The sequence below is a fragment of the Hemiscyllium ocellatum genome, chromosome 6 (assembly GCF_020745735.1).
Source record: "Hemiscyllium ocellatum isolate sHemOce1 chromosome 6, sHemOce1.pat.X.cur, whole genome shotgun sequence".
NCBI lineage: Eukaryota > Metazoa > Chordata > Chondrichthyes > Orectolobiformes > Hemiscylliidae > Hemiscyllium > Hemiscyllium ocellatum.
This window is the reverse complement of record NC_083406.1, coordinates 112,653,368-112,678,873: the sequence shown is the minus strand read 5'-3', so window position 1 is coordinate 112,678,873 and position 25,506 is coordinate 112,653,368. Positions and strand designations below refer to the sequence as shown.

The following is a 25,506-nucleotide window of genomic DNA, read 5'->3' as shown; positions in this document are numbered from 1 at the left end:
GACCCACACCCCCATAAAATATCCCCATAACTCCACACATGGCCAACCCACACATCCCTGGACACTATGGACAATTTCATTCCTGAAGGGATCTTGCCCGAAACGTCGATTCTCCTGTTACTTGGATGCTGCCTGACCTACTGTGCTTTTCCAGCACCCCACTTGACTACAGGCAATTAAGCATTGCCAATCCACCTAACCTGCACATCTTTCAAAGATTTATTAAAAGAGGACAAAAGAATAACCAGGGAGAGAATAGGACCCTTAAAAACAATATCAACAATATCAAGGAACCACAGGAAGAGGGGGGGGGGGGGGGTCGATCCAAATAAACATTTCATTGTCAACATTTACTGTGGAGAAATGACAGAAGCTATGGAACTCTGGGAAATAATGTCCACAGTATGGAAAAGGAGATACTAGCAATCCTAAAATGTATAAAGATAGATAAATCCCTGGGATCTGATTGAGAGTATCCCAGTCATTGTGGGAAGCACCCTAGCAGAGACAAGACAAGTGAGGTGCCAGAAGATCCCGGGGGGGGTGGGGTGGGAGGGGTGCACTTGGGGGTAGCTAATATGCCAATACTGAAGGAAGCTGGGGAACTATAGACTGGTGAGCCTGATGTCAGTGTGGGTAAGTTTTGGAAAGATTCTGATGGACAGAATTTGGAGATGCAAGGATTGATTAGGGATAGTCAGCATGGACTTAGGGGCAGGAAACTATGTCTCAAATTTTTTTTTTGGAAAGAGGTGGCCAAGATGATAGATAAAGGCAAAGTGGTGGATGCTGTCTTTTTCCTCTTCATAGAATCCCTACAGTGCAGAAAGGCTAGTCGACCCAACAAGTCCACAGTGACCCTCTGTCGAGTAACCCTGCCCTATTATCCTGTATTTACCCCTGACTAATGCACCTAACCTACATATCCTGGAACACTATGGGCAATTTAGCATGGCCAGCTCACCTAATCTGCACATCTTTGGGCTGTGAGGAAACCTGAGCACCTGGAGGGAACACTCAGACACTGGGAGAATGTGCAAACTCCACACAGTCACCAAAGGCTGGAATCAAATCCAGGCCTGGTGCTGCGAGGCAGCAATGCTAACCACTGAGGCCTGTGCCTCCCTTCCAATAGATTAGATCACATAGGATTCAGGGAGAGCTAACCAATCGGATACAAAATTGGCTTGACGGTAGGAGACTGTGGTAGTAGGCTGTTGTTCAGACTGGAGGCCTGTGACAAGCCGTATGCCACAGGGATTAGTGCTGGGTTCACTTATTCATCATTTATATAAATGATTTAGATGAGAATATAGAAGATATGGTTACTAAGCATGCAGATGACACCAAAATTGGTGCTATGATGGCCAGTGAAAGTGGTTATCCAAGAGTACAACAAGACGTTGATCAACTGGACCAGTGGACTGAGGAATAACAGATGGAGTTTAATTTAGATAAATGCAAGCTGTTGCACTTTGGCAAGACAAAGCAAGACTGACAGTTAATGGTATTGCCCTGGGGAGTGTTGTTGAACAAAGAAACCTCAAGGTGGAGGTACATCGATCTTTGAAAGTAGCATCCCAGGTAGATAGGATGGCGAAGGCAGCATTTGGCATGCTTGCCTTCAAATCGGTCACATCATTCAGTGCAGGAGCTTTACTGCTGCACAAGGCATTGGAGAGACCACATTTGAGTACTGTGTACAATTCTGGTTGCTCTACTCCTGGAAAAGTTATAAACTGTAAATATGTTTTGCACACTTTCCAAAGATGCCAGAGAAGGTTTGAGTTATAAAGGAGACACTAGATAGGATGGGTCTTGTTCCCCAATGGAACATAGAAAGCAGAGGGCGTGAGCTTAGAGGTTTATAAAATTGAGGGGCTTAGACAAGGTGAATAGCCAAGGTCTTTTCACCAGAGTAGGTGAGTCCAAAACCTAGATGGCACAGGTTTAAGGTGAGAGGTCAAGACTTATATAAAAAAAAGACCCGAGGTGAAATTTGTTTTTGCGGAGGTCTGCATATGGAATGAGCTGCCAGAGGAATTGGTGGACAGGCACATTGATAGGAAGAGGGTTTAGAGGGATATGGGCCAAAACCAGCAAGTGGAATAGTTCAGTTTAGGAACCCTAGGTAGCATGGAAAACTTGGGACAAAAAGGGCCGGTTTCTGTGCTGGATAAATCTGACCATCTCAAATGAAACAAACTTCTGGTAGGGTTTGACAGGTTAGATGCCTAGAGATAGATTTCCCCATGTCTACAAATAGGGACATAGTCTCAGCATGAACAATTGTGTTTTGGATATGAGGAAGAGAAATTTCTTCATTCAGCAGGCTGAGTGTCTTTGGGATTCTCTGTCTAGAGGACACTGGGGTCATGTGGATATAGCTTTGAACACCAAGAATCAAAGCATTGGAAAATTCCACTTTCCTGATGGATATAAGTCAGCAATTAGCTGTGATCAGATGGCAAAGCAGCTGGATGTCCTATTCCACCATACCTATTTCCTAGGAGTAATTTTCAAATTTCAAAAAAACACAGCTGTTTGGTTTGGGATGTGGGATCGTTTACACTATTACGGTAATCATACATATGTTGTCCCTATATATGGGGTACATCTTTTCAGAGAGCCATTCGTAAACTTTTCCTGAATTATAACAGTGCCTCGACCAGCGATAAGTTATGGCCATTGCAAAGCCCTGATACATGCTGCATTAGCTTAAATTAATTCAAATTTCACAGACTTTCTTTGCAACTGTACAGTTACAACAATTGGGTGATGACACATCTTGACAACTTCAATTAACACACACACACACAAATAACTTTAGTTGCCTCTAGATACTAGACAATGCTTTCCTGAATGGCTTTTCAGCTCTCCCATGTCGAGTTCATAGCTGAAATGTGTTGCTGGAAAAGCGCAGGTCAGGCAGCATCCAAGGAACACAAGAATCGACATTTCAGACATGAGCCCTTCTTCAGGAATCTGCTTTGGATGCTGCCTGACCTGCTGCGCTTTTCCAGCTCTGATCTCCAGCATCTGCAGTCCTCACTTTCTCCTTGTCGAGTTCATGCAAAGTTCACCTGTCTGCATTCCACCTCGTAGCAATTTGCTTTTATACATCATCGCCCTTATGCTCCTTGACTGATTTACATTGGGTGACTCAATCTGTGTTTCATCTCCCCCGTAAAAAGATTATATAGTGCCGAGAGCAGTGAGTACAGTACGCTAGATTGAGCAAAGTGCAGGTAAATCACTTCATCTAGAAAGTGTATCTGAAGCCTTGGATAATTGGGTGGGGGGGGGGGTGAAGGAGGAGAAGAAATACTTGGACAGGTGGTGTCACACATTCTGCAATTGCATGGGAAGGTGCCAAAGGGACATGTCACAGGAGGAGCGTGCCAAGGTATCCCAGAGGGAATAGTCCCTGCAGAAGGCTGACAAGGAAGGGGAGGGGAATGTGCATCCGACAGTGGCATCCCACTAGAGGTGGCAGAAACGTGAGCTCATGATCCTTTGACAATGATGCTGGCAGGGTGATTAGTGAGGACCAGGAGGAACCCTATTGCTGCTGTTGAAGGGAAGACAGGGAGGTGAGGGACAAAGTGTGGGAGATGTGGTCGACAGGGCCCACAACCTTGTCTGACACAAAGGTGGTAAATCCTCAGTGGGAGGAAGGTGGCGACATTTCAGAAGTCACCTGGAGAAGCTGGTATCATTGGAACACTTGACAAAAAGTGGGGAAACTGGGAGAATAGAATGGAGTCTTATTAAGAAGCAGGTTCTATAGTCAGATAACCAAAAAGAATCAGTGGATTTGGAGTGGATATCAATGGCCAGGTCACCAAAAATGGGAAAATGTTGAGGAAAGGGAGGGAGGAATATGAGATTATGAAGTTTTAATACAGGAGGTCAAACATTTTTGCATTTAGATGTAACTGAGAACTCACACCAAAAAAAAATAGAAAACAACAAAAACGCCTATGCAATAAAAGGAGTTCATAAATGTTGGTGGATATTAGAAACAGTAGATGTGAGAGGCCCTTGCGATGGTTGTTTCTGCAAAAATCATAAGGTTGAGTTATATGGGGGGGGGTTATATGTTAAGCTAGATATGCTTGCACAAAGTTACAAGTAGCTGTATCTTGCTTCTGCAAAAATCACAATGCGTAATCACGTGGATGTATACTAATAAATAACTAACCGTAAAAGGTGATGGTCAACTTGTAGAAACAGGTGTATTGACACGACAGTTGCAACTGTCATGCACATAGGAAGTTAGTATGGACATGACGACCAAATAAGACCCAGTGTTGCGTCAGCAAAAGTAATAAGACTCAGCTATCAAGGGACAGGCCACAGACAGATGTGGTAAGCAGATTAGATTAGCAACTGCACAGAGCAATACAACTAACAGATATTAAGTAATGAAGGGGGAGTACCGAGAGACTCAATTGAACTGTATAATTGGTAATGTAACTTCCTGATCGGGTGTACCTCCTTTAATGATCACCTGGCTTGCAAGACCGTATAAATAAAGACTGCTTCAGAATTAGACTCTGAAATTCGTCTCTCAGTACAGGAATCAGGTTGCTCTTCAAATGTCTCAGTGGGGAGAGCAACAGAAAATAAAGGAGTCATGTACCTGTGCCTGATGGATACCAAAGAGTTAAAAAAGTTGGAAAGCAAAATAATCGTAAGCTGTACACTGGTGAGCGAACCCACCAAATTCAGCCCTTAAGGATTAAAGATTCAGCATTTGTACAATTAATTAGTGATCTTCTGATACTTGAACATCTATATATAGATTCAAACTGGGAAATATATTAATAAAGCATCTTCAACATTATAAAATTTCCTATGATGTGTGGCAGAAGTCTTATAAATCCAAGTGTGACACTATGCCACATCAGGGGATATAGGATAGGTGATCAAAAGCTTTGCGAGGAGGTAGGTGTCAAAGAGCTATGTGCTAAAGAGCATCTTAAAGACAAAAGTAAGGTTGAGGGATGTTAGAATGGTGTTCAAGACCAAAGTGGCCTAGGCAATTAAAAGCATGGCTGCTAAACATGCAACTTTTAACATCGAGCAAAGATGACAATCCTTTATAACAGAAGGAAAACCAAAAACATTGCTTGAACAGAAGCCAATGTTGGTCAGTTGCTAATAGGTGAATGGAGTTTGCTGCAGATTATGACCATTGGAATTGGAGGACATTCAGTTTCCAGACTTAAGATGCACAAGTCCAGCAAATATGCAAAGGAACAGTCAAGTCTCAAGGTAAAAGGGCTTGAGTGAGGGTTTAATAGTGCAGGAGTTGAGAAAGTAAAAAATGAGGTCTGCAGATGCTGGAGATCACAGCTGAAAACGTGTTGCTGGTTAAAGCACAGCAGGTTAGGCAGCATCTCAGGAATAGGGAATTCGACGTTTCGAGCATAAGCCCTCGAAACGTCGAATTCCCTATTCCTGAGATGCTGCCTAACCTGCTGTGCTTTAACCAGCAACACATTTTCAGGAGTTGAGAAAGGAATGAAGTCAAGCAAAGTTAAGCAGTGAAAATAAGTGTCCTCAGTAAATGGTACAAATTCGGCAAACATGACTGCAAAGTTAATAACAACATAATCAGACTTGAGCAAATTAAGAGATTAAATGGGAATCTCTCTGGACATTAATGTAATATTAACAGAGTTAAACTGCACTGAGTGAACATTCTGGAAGTGGGTGGGGATGACCGTCAAGCAAGAACATGAATCACCCCCACTCCAGTTAAACAGTCATTTGCTACTACTTCCCCCCAATTATCAAATTAAAACTTTCAACTGCTTCCATTCAGAAATGCTTGAGCCATCCTCTGAAGTTTGGTATGTTGCACCTGCATGGTCTTGTGGAATCAGGAAATCATCTGCATCAAAACTCCCCAGGATTAGGGTATTTACATTACCTCTGAGGATGGTCTCATCCTACCATTGTACCTGTGGTAACATGTGACTGAGGGAGTGACTGGGTGTTGTCTTGAGTGGCATGTGACTGTGGGGGAGTGGCCAGAGTATCTGTGATCATGACCAACTGACCTGTATAAAGGGGGTGTATTTTCTTTGTTCAGGATCTCAGACTACATCACACACCTGTGAAGAGGGTCAAAGGGGATCACCTAGCTTGTACAAGCATTAGTAAATTTTAACTGTTTGCAGAAGTCAGTGTGTGCAAATTGCATCTCATGAGAAACCTCCAAAAGAACTGACAAATTCTTTTCCAGCACTTCAAAAGGACAACTATCCCATGAGACAGCAGTTTAACATCTCAAAAACACACTGTGGCACATATTCTTGACAGTGGGTTGGTCATAGAGTCAGAAGTGTACAGCATGGAAACAGACCCTCCAGTCCAACCCATCCATGCCAGCCAGATATCCCAAACCAAATCTAGTCCCCCCTGCCAGTACCCGGCCCATATCCCTCCAAATCCTTCCTATTCATATACCCATCCAAATGCCTCTTAAAATGTTGCAATTGTACCAGTCTCCACCTCATCCTCTGTCAGCTCATTCCATACATATACCACCTTCTGCGTGGAAAAATTTGCCCCTTAGATCTTTCCCCCCTCACCCTAAACCTATGCCCTTTAGTTCTGAACTCCCCGACCACAGGGAAAAGACTTTGTAAACCTCTATAAATGTCACCCCTCCGCCTCCGATGCTCCAGGGAAAATAGCCCCAGCCTGTTCAGCCTCTCCTGTAGCTCAGATCCTCCAACCCTGGCAACATCCTTGTAACTCTTTTCTGAACCCTTTCAAGTTTCATAACATCTTTCCGATAGGAAGAACAGAATTGCACGCAATATTCCAACAGTGGCCTAACCAATGTCCTGTATAGCAGCAACATGACCTCCCAACTCCTGTACTCAATACTCTGACCAATAGAGGAAAGCATAGCAAACACCTTCTTCACTATCCTATCTACCTGCGATTCCACTTTCAAGGAGCTATGAACCTGCACTCCAAGGTCTCTTTGTTCAGCATCATTCCCTAGGACCTTATACACTTAATGGTAAGTCCTGCTAAGATTTCCTTTCCCAAAATGCAGCACCTTGTATTTATCGGAATTAAACTCCATCTGCCACTTCTCAGCCCATAGGTCCATCTGATCAAGATCCTGTTGTAACCTGGAGGTAACCTTCTTCGCTGTCCACTACACCTCCAATTTTGGAGTCTTCTGCAAACTTACTAACTGTACCTCTTATGCTCGCATCCAAATCATTTATGTAAATGACAAAGTAGAGGACCCAGCACCGATCCTTGTAGTACTCCACTGGTCACAGGCCTCCATTCTGAAAAACAACCCTCCACCACCACCCTGTCTTCTACCTTTGAGCTAGTTCTGTATCCAAAATGTCTAGTTCTCTGTAATCCACGAGATCTAACCTTGCTAAATCAGTCTCCCGTTGAACAAAGGTTTGCACATCTCCCTTTAATTCTTTTACTAGAAAACTTCCAAACCTGAGCAAAAAAAATCAAATCCAGTGAAAGCAGAGTTGGTAACAAAAAGTTTTCACCCAAACAATAGCTGCAGGAAGTCAGCATTCACACCCCACCACCTGCTCACTAAGCAGAAGTACTGAACAGCAAGCACCAGGCTATTGCAGGCTAGCAACACAGTGCTGAACATAACTGAAAATTAGATGGGAACAAATTTGTAAAATACAAAATGTAATGTTTACTGTGAACCACCAGCATCAGGTGGTGCTACAAACAAACAAACAGTCACATACAAGAATAAGGGTAGCATAATACTACTAGGAGAAAGGAAGGACTGCAGATGCTAGAGGTCAGAGTCAAGAGTGTGGCAAGTGATGAATGGCTTATGCCCAAAACGCTGCCCCTCAGATCCTGCCTGACCTGCTGTGCTATTCCAGCACCGCACGAGAGCATGATAATACTGCCAGTTAGCACAAAGATAGTCAGAGTCTGATGTTCAGCATAGAAACAGACCCTTCAGTCCAACTCGTCCGTGTTGACCAGACACCCTAATTTAAATTAATCCCATTTGCCAGTACTTGGCCCTTATCCCTCTTAAACCCTTCCTACTTAGATACACATCTGGATGCCTTTTAAATGCTGTAAATTGTACCAGCCTCCACCACTTCCTCTGGCAGCTCATTCCACGCATGCCACATTTACAGAGTGGTGCAAGTGTAAACAGTGAAAATCTTGCCCCTTCAGTTCTTTTTAAACCTTTCCACTCAGCCTCAACCTATGCCCCCTAGTTCGCACTTTCCACCCCAAGGAAAGAACATATCTATTTACCCCTCATGATTTTATAAACCTCCAAGGTCACCTCTCAGTCTTTGACGCTGCAGGAAAAACGGCCCCAGCCTATTCAGCCTCTCCCTATAGCTCAAATCCTCCAACCCAGGCAACTTCCTTGTACATCTTTTCTGAACCCTTTCGAGTTTCACAACATCCTTCCAATATTCCAAACCAGTGAATTTTGAACATTCCCCTCTCAATCACCCCTATGTCCACATTCCTTATACTTTAGTTACACCCCCTTACACTTATCACAAATTCACCATGCTTTCAATCACACTTTGGCTATGCTTTTTGTCATTGCCTCAAAAATAATTGGGTCTCTATAATTAGAAGTGGAGATGAGAAATTATGATAAATTCAGAAATGGCATGGATGTTAAACAGATTGGGGAGTTGGGGGGGGGAAAAAAAAGCAGTAATTACATAATCCAGAATACCACATACAACTCAGGGGACCCGGATTTGAATCCCATTGGAACTATACTTGAATTCACAGAAAAATTGAAGAGCGGGTGTAAACATTGGCAGCTCTTCCCATTAGTTCAAAGTCGTCCTTTAGGAATGGAAATCTGTTATCCTTCCCTGACCTGGCCTCCACTTGATTCAAATCCACAGCAGTGTTAGACTCGACTGTTCTCTGAGCAATAAATGCGAACCTGGCCAGTGACAGTCACACAATGAAGCAACTAAAACAAATGCTGGAAATCTGAAACTGCTGGAGAATCTCAGCAGGTCTGGCATCACATAGGTAGAGAAAAATGTTGAAGCAGTAAACAGTTAAAACTTTTAAAAGTTTCGTATGAAACATCTTCAGAACAGAGGATTTTCCCCTCTCTATAAATACTGCCAGACCTGAGTTTCTCCAGTACTTCGTTCGCCATTTCAGGTTTTTATTTCTAAAGGTATTTCCTGATGAAGGGCTTTTGCCCGAAACGTCGAATTTCCTGTTCCTTGGATGCTGCCTGACCTGCTGCACTTTAACCAGCAACACATTTTCAGCTTTTATTTCTAAAACAAAATGCTGTTTATTGCCATCGTAGAAACCAAAAGCTTGTACAGGAAATGCTGGGAAACAAAGACAAAGACATCAATGACAGTGAGGAACTTAAAGCCATTAAACCATTAGCAAATGCAATGCACTGGAGAAATTAATTATGCCAAACACTGGCAGATAGTCGATACCTTGAACGGAAGGAGTTAGAGAGATAAATCAAAATACTGATTCTGTTCAACAAAATATAACAATCCAAGCTTCCAGAACCAGACTGGAAGATGAAAACGTAGTCCCATTGTTCAAGAGAAAGGAGGTTGACAGATGGAAGCCATTCAGCTCAGAGGCCACTTCAGCTCCTAAATGAAACATTCTGCCCCTGCTCCAGCACAGCCAAATTACTTTCAAGTGGCTATCCAACTTATTTTTGAAGGTCATTCATCACCATCGAATACAAGCCCACCTACTCAAAGACTTAAATCTACCATCGTGTAAAAAGAAAATTTGACAGACAGATACAACATTGTGAAAGGACTTCAGCAGACAAAGAAAAAGCTACTCCCATATGATAAAGGCCACAGGAGACAATCCTTGAATTTGGACAAGAAATACAGGGAGAAAAGTGACAGGAAGAACTTTAAAAAGTGGAGAGAGTCAGAATCACTTGGAACTCTGCCAAGGGATTGACAGTGGAAGTGGAGACAATATCCATCCAATTCTTTCTGGAAGAACCAAAGGAAAGTAGTACTGTGGGGACAGAGCAAGGGAAATGGGACTGACTGGATTGCTCAGAGCTGACATGAACTAAAATGGAGAAATAGCCTCTCTCTGTACCAAAAGGACACAAATAACCACAATTAAAGTAGGTTGCGAGAATGAAAAATAGCATTTCAATTTTTACTTTACTCAAGACTCAACTTCGAAAAGATATCAGACAGGTAAGTCACAAATTAGAGGTTCCAGTCTGGCTCCACACCCAGTTGATGCCTCAGTTATCATGACAAGCTACAACTGGCTTTACTAGTGCTCCATTTAGCATCTCCATTTGGATAGTGAGAAAGTATAGCATTGTGTGGGCTGGGTTACTATACAATTAATTAGCAACTCTGAAATAATGGTCACAAAAACAAACACCCGATTGCTGGGCTGAAGTGCCTCAAGAGAACATTTTTGGAAGAAGGAAAAAGTTTATAAGATCAGCTCAGTATGAAGCATTTTACATTTGCATCTAAACACTCCAACCTGCAACACTATAACAGCCTAATATTGATTCAGCTGAACACTGGTAATAAATGCAAGCTTTCAATAATACATTAGCCTCAATAGATTTTTTGCTACAACACATTCACTCGTGATGCAATGACATGCTATCAAATTGAAAGCTGCATGAAAATATTTCCTATAAACTGGAAAATTAACTTGATATATTTATTTATCACAGGCTTAAGCACAACACTCCCAAAAACTTAAATACATGCCATGGTTGAAAGGTTGCCAACATAATTTCTAAGTAAAAAAGAACCAAGTTCAAGTATGTCATAATCATTGATGTCCCATCATTGCATACTTGAGACAGATTTCAGATCCCCTCCTTTAGGAAGACTCGCGTAGCAGCATCCAAATTCACTTTGCTGTGAAAAAAAAGGAGCTTTTGTTATGCAGTGGCCAAATTCCAATGCAAGAACTTACCACAGCTTGCTAACAGCAAGATTGGAATGTTTCAGCCGATTGTCCTAGTGACCATTGTTTTGGTCACCTCCAACAGCAATAGCATTACTAGGGAATAGTGCACGTCCAGCAAGTCATATCCACATCACTCAACACATTGGCAGTCAATGACCTTCTCCAACAAGAGAAATCTAATTGTCTCCTTGAGATTTAAATGACATCTCCAATAGTGAATCCCACATTAAACACCAAGGGGTTATTACTGACCAGAAAATAAGCTGAACCAGCCACAATGATTACAAAAGCAGGTCCAAAAAAGGTGGAAAGTACACAAACATGTCCACCATCTACAAACACAAACCAGGAATGTGACAGTATGCTCTCCATTTATCTTTATTGACAGTTCCAAACAACATTCAGACAGCTTAACTCCAAGAAAAGTGCAGGCTGATCACCTTAAACATTCACTCCTTACTTCAAGGATGTACAGAGTCTTCCATATCGAAGATGCTCTGCAGTAACTGTTCCAGCTTCCTAGAAGACCACCTTCCAAACCCATAGACTCTACCATCTAGAAGGACAGAAAGAGAGCACTACCAACTGCATGTTTCTAGACAACTTGCTGACCACAGTGGCTTGAAAATATCAATTTGCCTTTAGAGTCACTGATCGAATCCTCAAAACTTCTTCATAAATAAAAGTTCTCCATATGCCTGAACAGCATGGACTGTAATGGCTCATGGAGGCAACACTGTTTTCAAGAGCAAGGAAGGTCAAAAACGCTGGCCATGACAAACACTCACTGCTTTATGGTCTTGAATGGGACATCAGTACCCAGTATATAGTTACAATAATGCAATCAGAGAATTCAAAACCATAATAAAAGATTACAAAAAGGTAGAGATCAAGTTCCTGGAGTGATGATCATTAATCCACCCTGGTTCACCCATGTCAATAGTGAAGAAAGCACAACAACCTCTATCTCCTCAGGTAGATAAGGAAATTCAGCATGCCCTCATGGATGCTTACCAAGCTTTATAGATGGCCCATAGAAAGCATTCTATCTGGATGCATCACACAACTAGAGGGCATAAGTTTAGGGGGAGAGGAAAGATGTAAAGAGGGACTTAAGGGGCAACTTTTTCCCACACAGATCGTACAGGTGTGGAATGAGCTGCTAAAGGAAGTGGATGAGGCTGGTACAATTGCAGCATTTAAAAAGCATCTGGATAGGTATATGAATAGGAAGGGTTTATAGGGTTATGGGCCTAGTGCTGGCAAATGGGACTAGAATTGGTTAGGATGGCAAGGACAAGTTGGACCGAAGGGTCTGTTTTCATGCAGTACATCTATGATTTCATCTATATTTCCTGCAGCCTGGGGAAAGCAACCAACACACAGATGCCATCCCATCCCACCTATACTCTCTTCCATCGACAGAAGTTTGAATACATTATGAATAGATTCAAAAATGATTTCAGTTTTGAACGGACCTCAAATGTTAATTCTGTCTCCCTTACCTGTAACACTATTCTGCACTGTTTGGTTAGCCTGATGCACTTTGTATGGTATGATCTGCCTCCATAGCTAGCACAAATGTTACTTTTCACTCTACTTAGGTGCATGTGATAACAACAAAACCAAATCAAACACGAGGAGTTTAAATATTCAAGGCTCATAAGAATTTTGACAAAACATTTTTTAAATTAAAAAAAGATCACGTAGCTCGATTGTTAAACCCTGGAGGAAGCGCCTACTTGGGGCAGAGTGAGGTGTGGAGTGGGAAGGTTACAGGAAAAGTTATTTTACCCATAGACCTTTCAAATTAAGATAAATAATTTATCTTCCCATCATTTGGGAGTTAAAAGTCACAACACCAGGCTATAGTCCAATAGGTTTACGTGGAAGTACAAGCTTTCAGAGCGCTGCTCCTTAAAATCAGGTCACTGAAGGAGCGGGGCTCTGAAAGCTAGCACTTTTGAATGAACCTGTTGGACTATAACCTGGCGCGAATTTTAAACTTTGTCGATCCCAGTCCAACATCCGCACCTCCATATTTTTTAGGAAAGGATACAAACCTATAAGATCGGTCAGTTTGACCAGTAATAAAGTCTGCACACAAAAAGGAGCATCACCAAATTAGTGCCTGGTTGGAGCTCCATTGTGAGCTCTTGCTGAGTCAGAGCTCACAATCCAAGGCTTTTCACTGGCAACCCTTAGGAGGGTCACAACAGTTCAAGCAGCTCTGGATTGGAATCTGGAATGTACTGCCCAAAAGAGGAGATTGACTGGCTGAGGTGGATCGGAGGAAGGTGGTCTTAGGATACAGGAAGATACAAATGGATAGGTCAAATAGGCAGATCAGTAGCAGATAGAATTTAACCCTGATAATTGTGAGCTGATGCACTTTGGAAGAAAAAAGCAGTACTCAAATGAACAGCAGGATGCTCGGAGGTTCAGAGGAACAGAGGGATCTTGGTGCAAATCCATAAGGCAAAGAAGGTTAATAGTGTAGTCAAAAAGCACTTGCCTTCAAATCAGTTGTGGTATAGATTATGAAAGCAGGAGTTCATGTTGGGACTGTATAAAACTTTAAATAGGGCACAATGGAGAATGGTGTGCAGTTCTGCTATTAATTGACAAGATAGACAAGCAGGAGGCTGGAAGAACATAGCAAGCCAACAAGGGCTAGGATAGGATTCAGTACATTGTGATATTCTCTCTAAGAGTTCATGAAGTTCATAAATAACTTAAAAAAAACTGTTTGCTGAAGATGTGAATTTGAGCTTTTCCAGCAACTTCTGCTTTCATTGTACACTTAATGTTAGAGTCCTAGGGAATGTTGCCAAACAAAGACCTTGGAGTGCAGTTCCTTGAAAGGTGGGATCACAGACAGGGTAATGAAGGTGGCATTTAGTACACTTTCCTTCATGACCTCCCAACTCCTATACTCGATGTTGCGGCTGTACAGGACATTGGTTAGGCCACTTCTGAATACTTCATTAAATTCCGGTCTCCCTCCTATTGGAACAATGTTATTAAATTTGAAAGGGCTCAGAAAAGATTTACAGAGATTGTTGCCAGGGTTAGAAGGTTTGAGCTATATGGAGGGGATGAATAGGCTGGGGCTATTTTCTGTAACCTCAGAGGCTGAGGGGCGATCTTGTAGAAGTTTATAAAAATCAGGAGGGCCATGGATAGGGTGAATAACCAAGGCCTTTTTCCCAGGTTAGGAGTGTCCAAAACTAGAGGGCATGGGTTTAAGGTGAGGAGAAATATTTAAAATGGATCAACGGGGAAAATTTTAATCACAGAGGGTGGTGTGTGGCAAACACCAGAAATTGGAGGCTGGCACAATTACAGCATTTAAAAAAAGGTATCTGGATAGGCATATGAATAGGAAGGGTTTGGAGGTACATGGGCCAAATTAGACGAGATAAATTAAGGATATCTGACTAGTACAGTTGAGTTAGACCAAAGGGTCTGTTTCCATGCTGCACATCTCTATACCTATGAAACAATCACAAGTTTAGCCCAGAATTGGTAGTGTCACTGATTTTCTTACCTATAAAAGAATGTTTGGACCTGTTGAGTTTCTATCTCATCACTTTAATATTTTTGTCTTCTCCTTCCCATGGTAACATGCCATTAATTAATTGACCTTATCTAGATTTTTTTCTAGAAATGCCAGCAAACCAACACATGTCCCACCCGTGCTGACAGTGTAGCAGTGCGTGGAATATTTCAAGAGGTAACCTTCAAGGCACGGTATTTTAAAAAAAAGAGATGGATGAGTTCCCAAGGCTTCAGGTCAGCAATTCCAGTTACAGACTTCTAGATAATGCCACAAGCCAGGGGTCGGAGGAAAAGCCCTTCACAAACATTTAAATGGGCATGGGCACTGCCTTCAGCCCCTGTGGCCCAGTCACTGGAGCATTTAGCCTCTTGCTTTGATGCCCACAAAGCCTGATCAGGTTGACATCCTCCCCACACCATGGGAGTGTCATCCAAGCGTTGGTTAAAAATGATAGAAAATGGTCCGAGTGGAACTATTTTGCACGAGTTGGGCTGCCACTACCATGGAGCAGGAAGCCAGCTTGGTTCCAGCCTGCCCTGGAGAATGCCCTCAGACAGGCACACCCTTTGTAAAAGGTTTATGAAAATGTGGATTCCCCAAGTGTGATATGAATGAGAGCATTAACTTGATTAGCAAGATCAATTTATTGTATATCAAGCAGCAAATGGATACAACATTCTCAAATGATTTCAGGCCTACAGCACATTTAAAAAGTATTATAGGCTTTCATCTCGAGTGCAATTTGGATCTTTCTGGAAGCAGAGTTTAGAACAGAGTGGTGCTGGAAAAGCACAGCAGGTCAGGCAGCATCTGACAAGCAGGAATATATTTATTAAAATTGACATTTCGGGCAAAAAGCTCTTCTTTAGGAATCGAGGCAGGAAGCCTGCAGGGTGGAGAGATAAATAGTTGGGGGGGTGGGGGAGGCTGGGGAGAAGGTAGCAAAGAGTACAATAGGTGGATGGGAGTGGGGATGGAGGTGTTAGGTCACAGGAGGGTGGAGCAGATAGATGGAAAGGGAGATTGGTGGGTAGGACAGGTCATGAGGACAGTGCTGAGCTGGCAGTTGGAACTTGGGTAAGGTGGGGGAAGGGGAAAGTGAGGAAACTGGTGAAGTTCACAAAGATGCCCTGGGGTTGAAGTCTTCCAAGGCAGAAGATGAGGTGTTCTTCCTCCAGGTGTCAAGTGGTGAGGGAGCAGTGGTGGTTGCCCAGAACCTGCAGGTCCTAGACTGAGTGGGAGGGAGGAGTTGAAATGTTGGGCCACAGGGCGGTGTGGTTGATTGGTGCAGGTGTCCCTCACTCTGCTAGGAAGCGTCCAGTCTCCCCAGTGTAGAGGAGACTGCATCGGGAACAACAGATACAATAAATGAAATTAGTGGATGTGCAGGTAAAACTTTGATGGATGTGGAAGACTCCTTTGGGGCGTGAGATGTTGGTGAGGGAGGTGGTGTGGGCACAGGTTTTGCAATTCCTGTTTGGAGGTGGCGGAAACGTGGGCGGATGAGGTGGTTAACGTGAAGGTTGGTAGGATGGAAAGTGAGGACCAGGGGTTCTGTCTTTGATATGGTTGAAGGGGTGGGATTTGAGGATGGAATTACGGCATGTGGATGAGATGTGTTGGAGGGCATCTTCAACCATGTGAGAAGGGAAATTGTGGTCCCTAAAGAAGTAGGAGGCCATCTGATGTTCTGTGGTGGAACTGGCCCTCCTGGGAGCAGATGCAGCGGAGGCAGAGGAATTGGGAATACAGGAGAGCATTTTTGCAGGAGGTAGGATGGGAAGAGGTGTAATCCAGGTAGCTGGAAGCAGGCTTGTTGCTCCAGACAAGCAGACAGAATGGTTACCTCAATTATTTTGTATGCAGAAGTTGCTTAAACAGCTAACGCACCATGCATTACAAAAATTGTAGTGACTGAACTAAGGGTTAATATCATGCAGATGTTAATGTCTATTTTGCTGGAGTTGAAAGATAATTGCTATTGTTTTCAGAGCAGATTTTTCCTTTATGTTTCATCAGGGATGAGAAGCAAACCGGGTAACTGCTTTGTGTAACTTCTATCTGTAAAAATATTTCCGAGTTTCCCGTTGTCTCATCTGTTGGTTGGTGACCTTATGGCCTTTCGGTTTCAACAACAATTTGGGAGTTTGATCACTGCCTTCCATGTCTATTATCCATCCTCCCTCCACATGGGGTTGCTTTCAGTATGGCCAAATCATTTTCCAACTATCCAGCTTCTCTTCCTCCCTGGTTTGCTACCAACAATTCCTTTATCTCACACTGGGCTCCCTCATCACCTATTCACCCTCCCTTTCATCCCTGCCATTTCCCATAAACAGCATATATACATATCAGCTTTTCCGAGCTGCTGTCAGTTCTGAAGGATGACTGGACTCAAAACTTAAATGCTAATGGTCTCTCCACAGATGTTGCCAGACCAGAGTTTCTCCAGTAATTTCTGGAGATGGTTTTTCTTTATTCTTCAATGAAATGCTGGTGTGTCACTAGTGAGCATAACGGAGTGGGTTGTCAGACAAGACTGGGCACTTTCCAGGACCAAAGTTCATGATATAAAACAAGACAGGATATCAGGATAACCAGTATTCCTTTGATATTACCTAATTTAACATCAAGCTTGCACAGTGAGCAAATGACTTGGGTCTATTTATGCCCGTAAGACTAAACTTGTTGCATGGATGATTCACAGGGCATACAACAGTTATGGGGGACTTGAACTTCCCCAATATTGACTGGGAATACTATAATTCAAGTAGTTTAGATGGTCAGATTTTGTTCAACATGTGCAGGAGGGTTTTCTGATACAGTTTGTAGACAGGCCAACAAGGGGTGATGCCAAATTGGATTTGTTACTGGGGAATGAACCCAGCCAGGTGTTAGATTTGGAGGTAGGAATGAGCACTTTGGTGATAGCGACCACAATTCGGTTATGTTTACAATAGCAATGGGCATGGATAGGTGTATACCTCAGGGTAAGAGGTATAAGTTGGGGCAAGGCAATTACCAGTGCTGTGCCACAAGGGTCTGTTTTGGGGCCACTGCTGTTTGCCATTTATAAAAATGATCTCTATGTGGACATAGAAGGATGGGTCAGTAAAAGGTAGGCAGAGTTGTGGATAGTGCCAAAGGATGTTGTGGATTACTGAGGGACATAAGACACAGAGCTAGGTTGAGAAGTGGCAAATGGAGTTTAATGCAGGAAAGTGTGAGGTAGTTCATTTCAGAAGTGCTATCAGGAATGCAGAGTAGGAGCTAATGGTAAAATTCTTGGTAGTGTAGATGAACAAAAATCTCAGTGTCCAGACACATTACCCCTGAAAGTTGCCACCCAGGTTGATAGGATTTTTGAGGTGGTGGATGGTAGGGGAATCAAGTTTCAGAGCCACGAGGTCATGCTGCAGCTGTACAAGACACTGGTGAGGTCACACCTGGAGTATTGCACAGTTCTGGTCACCGCATTAGAGGAAGGATGTGGAAGCTTCACAAAGGGTTCAGAGGAGATTTACTGGGATGTTGCCCGGTATGGAAGGAAGGTCTTACAAGGAAAGGCTGCAGGAACTGAGGCTGAGTGTGACCTAATTGAGACATTTAAGATAGAGGGTTAATAGTGGACAGTGAGTGCATTTTTTCCTCAGATGACTATTACCACCACAAGGGGACATAGCTTTAAATTGAGGGGTGATTGATATAGGACAGATGTCCAAGGCAGTTTCTTTACTCAGTAGTAAGGGCATGGAATGACCTGGCTGTAAGCAACAGTAGTAGACTGGAACATTAAATTAATATTGGACATACATATGGATAACAATGTATCAGCGTTGGTTAGATGGGCAGACTAATTTCACAGGTCAGTGCGACATGAAGGGCCTATACTGCGCTGTAACGTTTTGAGTTCTGACAGTGATAGCATTCCTACTTTTGGTCTGAAAGGCTTGAGTTGAAGTAGTGTCTCCTCCTGCATGGTAAAACCTGACAGTTCTGATACGAGTTTTCCTTTAAACTTAGGTTTAAGTCCCAGCTACTCCAGAAGTGTCATAATAACAGGTTGACTAAATTATTTATAACTGATCAGTGTTGTCAACAGGAGAAGACAGCTCCCTCCGGCAGGTTCCTCAACTACCAGATCACAGTTTGATCAACAGGTGAACCTAACTGTTTCACACTGCTACTTGGTCTAAAATTGATTCATACGAACGTTGTTAACCCAGCCAGTATTTATTGCCTATCTGTGGTTGCTCGAGATGGCAGTGATAAGCTGTCTTCCTGAACGACACACTGACACACTGACATGTCATGGAAAAACATCATAGGCCCTGTCCAGCACTTCACCCTCTCTCTTCTAGAGTAGCCTTATCCAACAATCAAAGCAACAAACCTCATCTAAAAACTTTGACTTCCATTCAATGTTACTTGTGCTTTCAGTCATTAACAGTCAAGTCACAGCTGACCGGGTTCAAGGACTCACACGCCACTGGAAAAATTTTCATCCAAAAGCCCTCAGCAGTTCCATATTCTTGATCCTTGTGGCACTTAAGTTTGAAGTAGATTGTAAGTCCTAACGTGATTCAAGTGGTACACCTCAAAGCTGTGGGTATGTTTTGACTGTTCATCATTGCATGTTACAATTTGTGGCCCTGCATTCGTTCTGCTTACTTACAATTGCCTTATTAGAACTCTCAATACCACCGCTCTTGTGGACATTCAAATCAACATTGGTTAGGCCACTTTTGGAATACTGTATCCAAGACTGATCTCCCTGTTACAGGGTGAATGTTGTTAAACTTGAAAGGGTTCAGAAAAGATTTACAGGAAGGTTGCCAGAGTTGGAGGGATCAGACTATAGGGAGGGTCTGGGGTTATTTCCCCCTGGAGTAATGACCTTAAGAGGTTTATAACATCATGAGGGACATGGATGGGGTGAATAGATAAGGTATTTTCTCCCCAAGGTACAGAAGTCCAAAACTAAACAGCATAGGTTTAAGGAGAGAGAGGAAACATTTCAGAAGGGATCTGAGGGGCAAGTTCTTTCATGTCGAGGGTGGTGGGAGTGTGTGGAATGAGCTGCCAGAGGAAGTGTTATAGGTTGATATGAATACATTTAAAAGGCATCTAGACGGGAACATGAACAGGAAGGGTTTAGAGGGATGGTCCAAATGACACTGGATTAATTTAGGACATCTGGGCATCATGGAGGATTTGAACTGAAAGGTCTGTTTGTGCTGTACACTTCTACCTTCGACTCTCACCAGTCCCATCATGTTTGTTAGAACTCTCACACCATTGCTCAATATTCTAAATTTTAATCTTATCACTGAAACAGATTGCTGTGTCGTATTTCAAAATGCAGCCACAACATCTTGAAGATCATTTGCTATTAATCATTAAGGACTTGAAGCTAGAGGGTACTAAACAAATCAACTGTCTAAATTATTCTGAAATTATAACTAAAACATTTCAAGTACACTCTTCAAATCACTCCATTTTTTTAAAAAAGACAAAATATTCTGTATTCCTCAGTTTCCAAGTTCTCTCTGAACACAAAGGAAAAAAAAGTGAACAATGGGGATAGAATGACATCCTCCAGGCAGCTGCACACACCACCTCATTTCCAAAAGACATTTCCAAGTGAATTAGCCAAGTTTTCATCAGCTTCACATGTCCACCCTCTTGGATAACATTCTCTGGAATTGCTTACAAATTAAAACTAGTAACACAAATTGCTGGAAAAACTCAACAGCTCAGGTACCATCCGTGGAAGGAAAGTAGAGTTAATATTTTGCATCCAGTGACCCTTCACGTCGCAACATTGATTTGGAGACAGCTTTTCCTGTGGCTTCAGAGGGGAGGCATTTATTGATAATGGCTCAAACACTTTTGTCCCATTATCTGGTAAATATCCGATGGATTCACCCCTCAAAAAATTGTTATGCATTGGCCTAGAAAACACTGAAGGCTATCCAGCAATTTCTCTTTTTTTTAAAAAAAAAGTTTTTTTTAAAAAAACACTTGTGATATGGAAACTTAAATCTACGTGACACTTCAGTTTGCAAAGCAAGGCTCAATTGATATGCCCACGGTTTACAAAATTAGCACTTGGTCAAGAAAATACGAATGACTTTTGTACCTGTATTCATAAATCACACTTTAAAAAAAAACTTGAAGGCAAAATTGTAGACTACATGTTCAATTTAAACACAATAAACAATAAAAATGAAATATCAATGCCAAGGATATGAGAACCAATAGGAGAGTAAATATTTACTCCCATGTCCTATTTTTCCAATCAAGTCAAAGACTGAGTAGCTTTTGATGACAGTCAGTCAACTGCCCTTAGAATAGAATCAGCCACACAGGACAAACTAATGAAAGATTTTTAAAGTTCTCTTTTACATAGAATTCTCAGTGTGAAAGCAGGCCATTCAGCCCAACAGGCCAACACCAACACTTCAAGTATCCCACCCAGACTCATCCCCGAACCTATCCCTGTAATTTCTCTTCCATTGTTAACACACCTAACCTACACATCCCTAACATTGAGTAATTTAGCATTGCCAATCCACCCAACGTGCACATCTTTGGACTGTGGGAGGAAACCAGAGCACCAGTTGATTTGTGAAATGTAGGGCAAGCAAAAGCCTAGTTCCCTGCAGCTGTAGTAAATTATTCCATGCACTGTCGATTACAAAACAGCCAAAAAGTGTTCCACTTACTCTGATGAGGTTTGGTTAGTTCAGTACAGACTGCATTGCAATTAGCCGAGAATACACAATATCCACCCTTGGCCACATTCATCTTTGGAGATTCCTCAATCCCTATATAACCTGTATCTAAGGAAAGGTCCCTCAACCTGAAATGTTAACTCAGCTTTCTCTACATAGATGCTGCCAGACCTGCAGAACTTTTCCAGCAATTTCTGTTTTTTGTTGTTAATAAAAGATCACTTTTTTAAAAAGTGAACTATTAGGAGGTCTACATTTTAATTTAGATTTCAAAAACAAACATCAAGCTTTATTCATAAAAATGTGACATTTGTGCTCAGTGGATTATTAACCCAAAACTCTAGAGGACTTGCCCTGTTTTATAATCATTGCGCCAACTCATTTGGCCCGAGATGGTTTACTGAAGTAAGTTACTAAAACATGGTATGAGCAGTTTCTGGAAAACTGAAAATCTACTGCTGCAAAGTGTGCGTGTATTTAATTGTGGTTTCAGATTACTGCGGCTGACTATTTTACATTTCATTTACTTATTTAAAAATATTTTTTTTTTTAAAAAAAAAATCGCTGTGTTGGAAGAAAGTTGGCCACACGCACTGCCAAAGTTAAAGGCCTCAAATGGGTTAAAAAAGCGCAATAATCAGGTGTGCAGTTATTTCCAACCATGGCAAACACAGACATCCCAAGAAAATCTGTATACCTCTGTGTACAATTCAAAAATAAAACAAATGATAGATGCTGGAGGACTGACAAAAGTTTCTGGCAAAATTCCACTAGCATCTCAGAGTCAGTTGTACAGCACAGAAACAGACCCTTCAGTCCAACTCCACCATGGCGACCAGATACATTAACTTAATCTGGGACCATTTACTAGCATTAGGCCCACATCTCTAAACATTTCCTATTCATATACCCATCTAGATGCATCTTTAAAATTATGATTTTAGAGAGTCATATGGGATTCAGCATTGCATTCAATAACTTTCGAGCAAAATTCGATTTTTTTTAAAAACCCATTCCACACTTAGCCCTGATATGGCATGGAGAAAGTGAGGTCTGCAGATGCTGGAGATCAGAGTCAGAGCATGTTGCTGGAAAAACACAGCAGGTCAGGCAGCAACCAAGGAGCAGAGGAATCGATGTTTTGGGCTGGAGGCCTTCGTCAGGAATGATTCCTGATTCTCCTGCTCCTCAAAATGCTGCCTGACCTGATGTGGCATGGTTTGCTTTTGGCTCAGCCAACCCATTTTTCATCCACTATTACGCCTCTTTAAAAACCTCGCACAAACATGAAAAGGGGCGAAAGGCACAAAAATAAGGGACAGTTCAGAAGGGAGTGCATGAAATTCCTTCCATTAACACTGGATTCAATCTGCCCAAGAGGGCTGCCTCGAACAATATTTTGCTTTCAAAAACACTAACACAAACCACATTACCCATTCTCTGCTACTCTTAATACTCAATCACTCATTCAGCTCATCTTCTGCCTCGACTCACCACCCATAATGCTCTTGTTTATCTTTCCCCTTCATGTCTCTCTCTGGGCTCTACCCAGCTTTTTCACTGCTCCCATTTCCCCCAGCCTAGTCTTCAACATAAATATCATTTCCTCACCCCACCCCTCCCCACAGCCATCAGTGAAGTCACTGGACTCAAAACCTTACCTGTGCTTTCTTCCCACAAACCCTGCCAGACTTGCTGAGTTTCACCAGCAATTATTGTTATACAAAACAGTATTGGTTAAAAATAGTAATGTTGTGCTCTCCAGAGAAATTAGGGATGAGCAACAAATGCCAGGCCACTGCTATCCACGAAAGAATTGAATGATGTTTTGGGGAGAAGGTTGGTGCACAGACTTATTTAATTTAAATAGAAGTGAATCACTGAACGGAAACGGTGAGCGCCAGTCGGCAAATATCTTCACTCGCACAAGTCCCTTCATGAAACTTGTCAAGAGGAAAATCTGCCTGTCTCAAAAGTAAACTAGAATTTTGCACATGAGCAAGTTTTTAACAAGTATGCTGAGAGAAACCATAAAGAGAGTTTCTATTACAGTTTATTGGTTCTTAAAGCTCTCACTCTGTAGTTGAGTTTTCATTTGGGACGTCAGATGAGAATTTCGTTCAGCTTGACGAGTTAAGTTAGGGCGAGCACCAAATTTAAAAACCTCGCACGAACATAAAAAGGGACGAAAGGCACACACAAAAAAAATAAGGGACAGTTCAGAAGGGAGAGCGCATGAGATTCCTTCCATTAACACTGGATTCAATCCGCCCAAAAGGGTTGCCGCGAAACGTATTTTGTTTTCAAAAACACCAACGCAAACCACAAACTAACGAGCGGAGATCAAGAAAAAATGTTTTACCTTTCGTTCCAACAAAGACAAAAGCCAAACCGAAGAACAGGACAACTCTTGAAGGGAACATGGTTCTCCTGAAGGCAAGCGAAAAGCTCTTGGGGGGAAAAAAAACAAAAATTCCTCTCAAGAGACCCTAGTTACAAAACTTCGCAGAAAACTTCTGAAAAGTTTTTTTTCACCCCCTCTTTGATACTAAGCACCTATTTATAAAGTAGCACTACCCTAGTCTCCCCTGCTTTAAATGTGAGTGAAATTCTTCAATAAGGCTCCTCCTTCAAGGGTGGGGAGGGGTGAGTCATCGGGAACTGTCGATCCATCCGATTGACAACGACCTGCTCCAATGAATGATCCAGGTGTCTCACAGTTTGGCCAGCCGTGGGAATGGGGGTGGCGCTCCCTGCCGGTGAAGGGGCGGGGTCACTGCTGGCCGCCCCCTTTGGGAAAACGTCCTGACCCCACCCTGATTGCGCTGCCAACTCGGTTGTTCAATTTGTAGTTCGTTTTAGAAGGAAGAAATAAATAAGAGAGTATTATTTCAATGGACCATCACTGTGGAAGGCTGTAATGTAAAGGGACTTGGGGGTACATGTCCTAGGAGGCTAGGACAAATGTGAGGTAGGTAGTCAGGAAGGCTAATGAATGTTGGTCTTTATTTCAAAGGGTTGGAGTATAAGAGGAGCGAGTAGTTTAGGTTCCCATATTTAAAGAAAAAGTATTATTTAATTTAAGACAGTTCAGACAATATTGACTAGGATGAGTGGAGGGATTGTCTTATAAGTAAAGACTAAACAGTTTGGGACTCTAGACATTAGTATTTAGAAGAACGAAAATTGGGATTCTAGGCCATGGTGTTTAGAAGAATGAGAGTTGATCGCATTGAAATGGATAGTATTCATAAGAGGCCTAAACAGGATACATGCGGAGAGGATCTTTCCCATCATGGGAGAATCTAGGGTTACAGGGCATAGTCTCAGAATGAAGGGGCACTAATTTAAGACTGAAATGAGGAATTTCTTCTCTGAGGGCTGAGTCTTTGGAAATCCTTGCCACAGAGCAGAGTTGGGGCAGAGTCCTGATGAAAATTTTAAGACTGAGGTAGATAGATTCTTAATAAGTAGTGGAATCAGGGTTTTGGGGAAAGGCACGAAAGCGGATGTGAGAAATGTTGGATCAGCCATGATTCTATTGAAATGCAGAGCAGGCTCAAGGAGCCCAATGGTCTACACCTATTCCTTATGCTCTATGGTCTTATGGCCCTTCCAAACTGCTGGAACAGATACATGTCAGTAATAGATATCATTTATTTGCCATCTCCAAAGTCTACTGAAGCAGAGCAAAATAGTCGACAGACAGCCGATGAGTCATTTAGGACATATCCCAAGAGCATTCACGTGGTACTTTAAAGTAACAGAATCCCAATTTTTAGGGTGCAGAAGGTGGTTTTTTGGCCCATTGTATCCACACCAGTCCCTCATCAGGCTTTTTTAAATCTAGTGCCAATCTCCTGCCTTCTCATATTCCAACACTATCCAATCCTCCCTCAAATGCCTCATTTGAGAACATCACTTTTCCAGACATCAGAATAATACAACAAAATTAGTGGAAACTACAGATATCTTACTGCATTTTCACTAATAAATGCAGAATATATAATGAACATTTTAAATCAATATCTCGAGACATTTTTAATTAAAATTTATTCTTTAATGAATGTGGGTATGCCTGACAGCATTTTACAGAATTATTGTGGGTGGCCATTTGGCTCATGGTGTAAACATTGGTTCTTCAAATAAACATCACTACCTATTTCCAATCTCCTGGTTTTCCTTCATACACTTGCATAACAGTTTTATTCAAATAATCATTCTATT

General features: G+C 42.2%; 1 protein-coding gene across 1 annotated transcript in view; it reads right to left on the bottom strand.

The window, feature by feature from the left end:
- The window catches only part of LOC132816880 (CD99 antigen-like protein 2), a 43,162-nt gene extending 19,247 nt beyond the window's left edge, over positions 1 to 23,915 (bottom strand). The window contains exon 1 of the mRNA XM_060826874.1: positions 23,642 to 23,915. Coding sequence (XP_060682857.1) covers positions 23,642 to 23,702 — 61 coding nt within the window. The 5' untranslated portion in view covers positions 23,703 to 23,915. The remainder of the gene's footprint in view (positions 1 to 23,641) is intronic.
- Between the last annotated feature and the right edge of the window lie 1,591 nt (positions 23,916 to 25,506).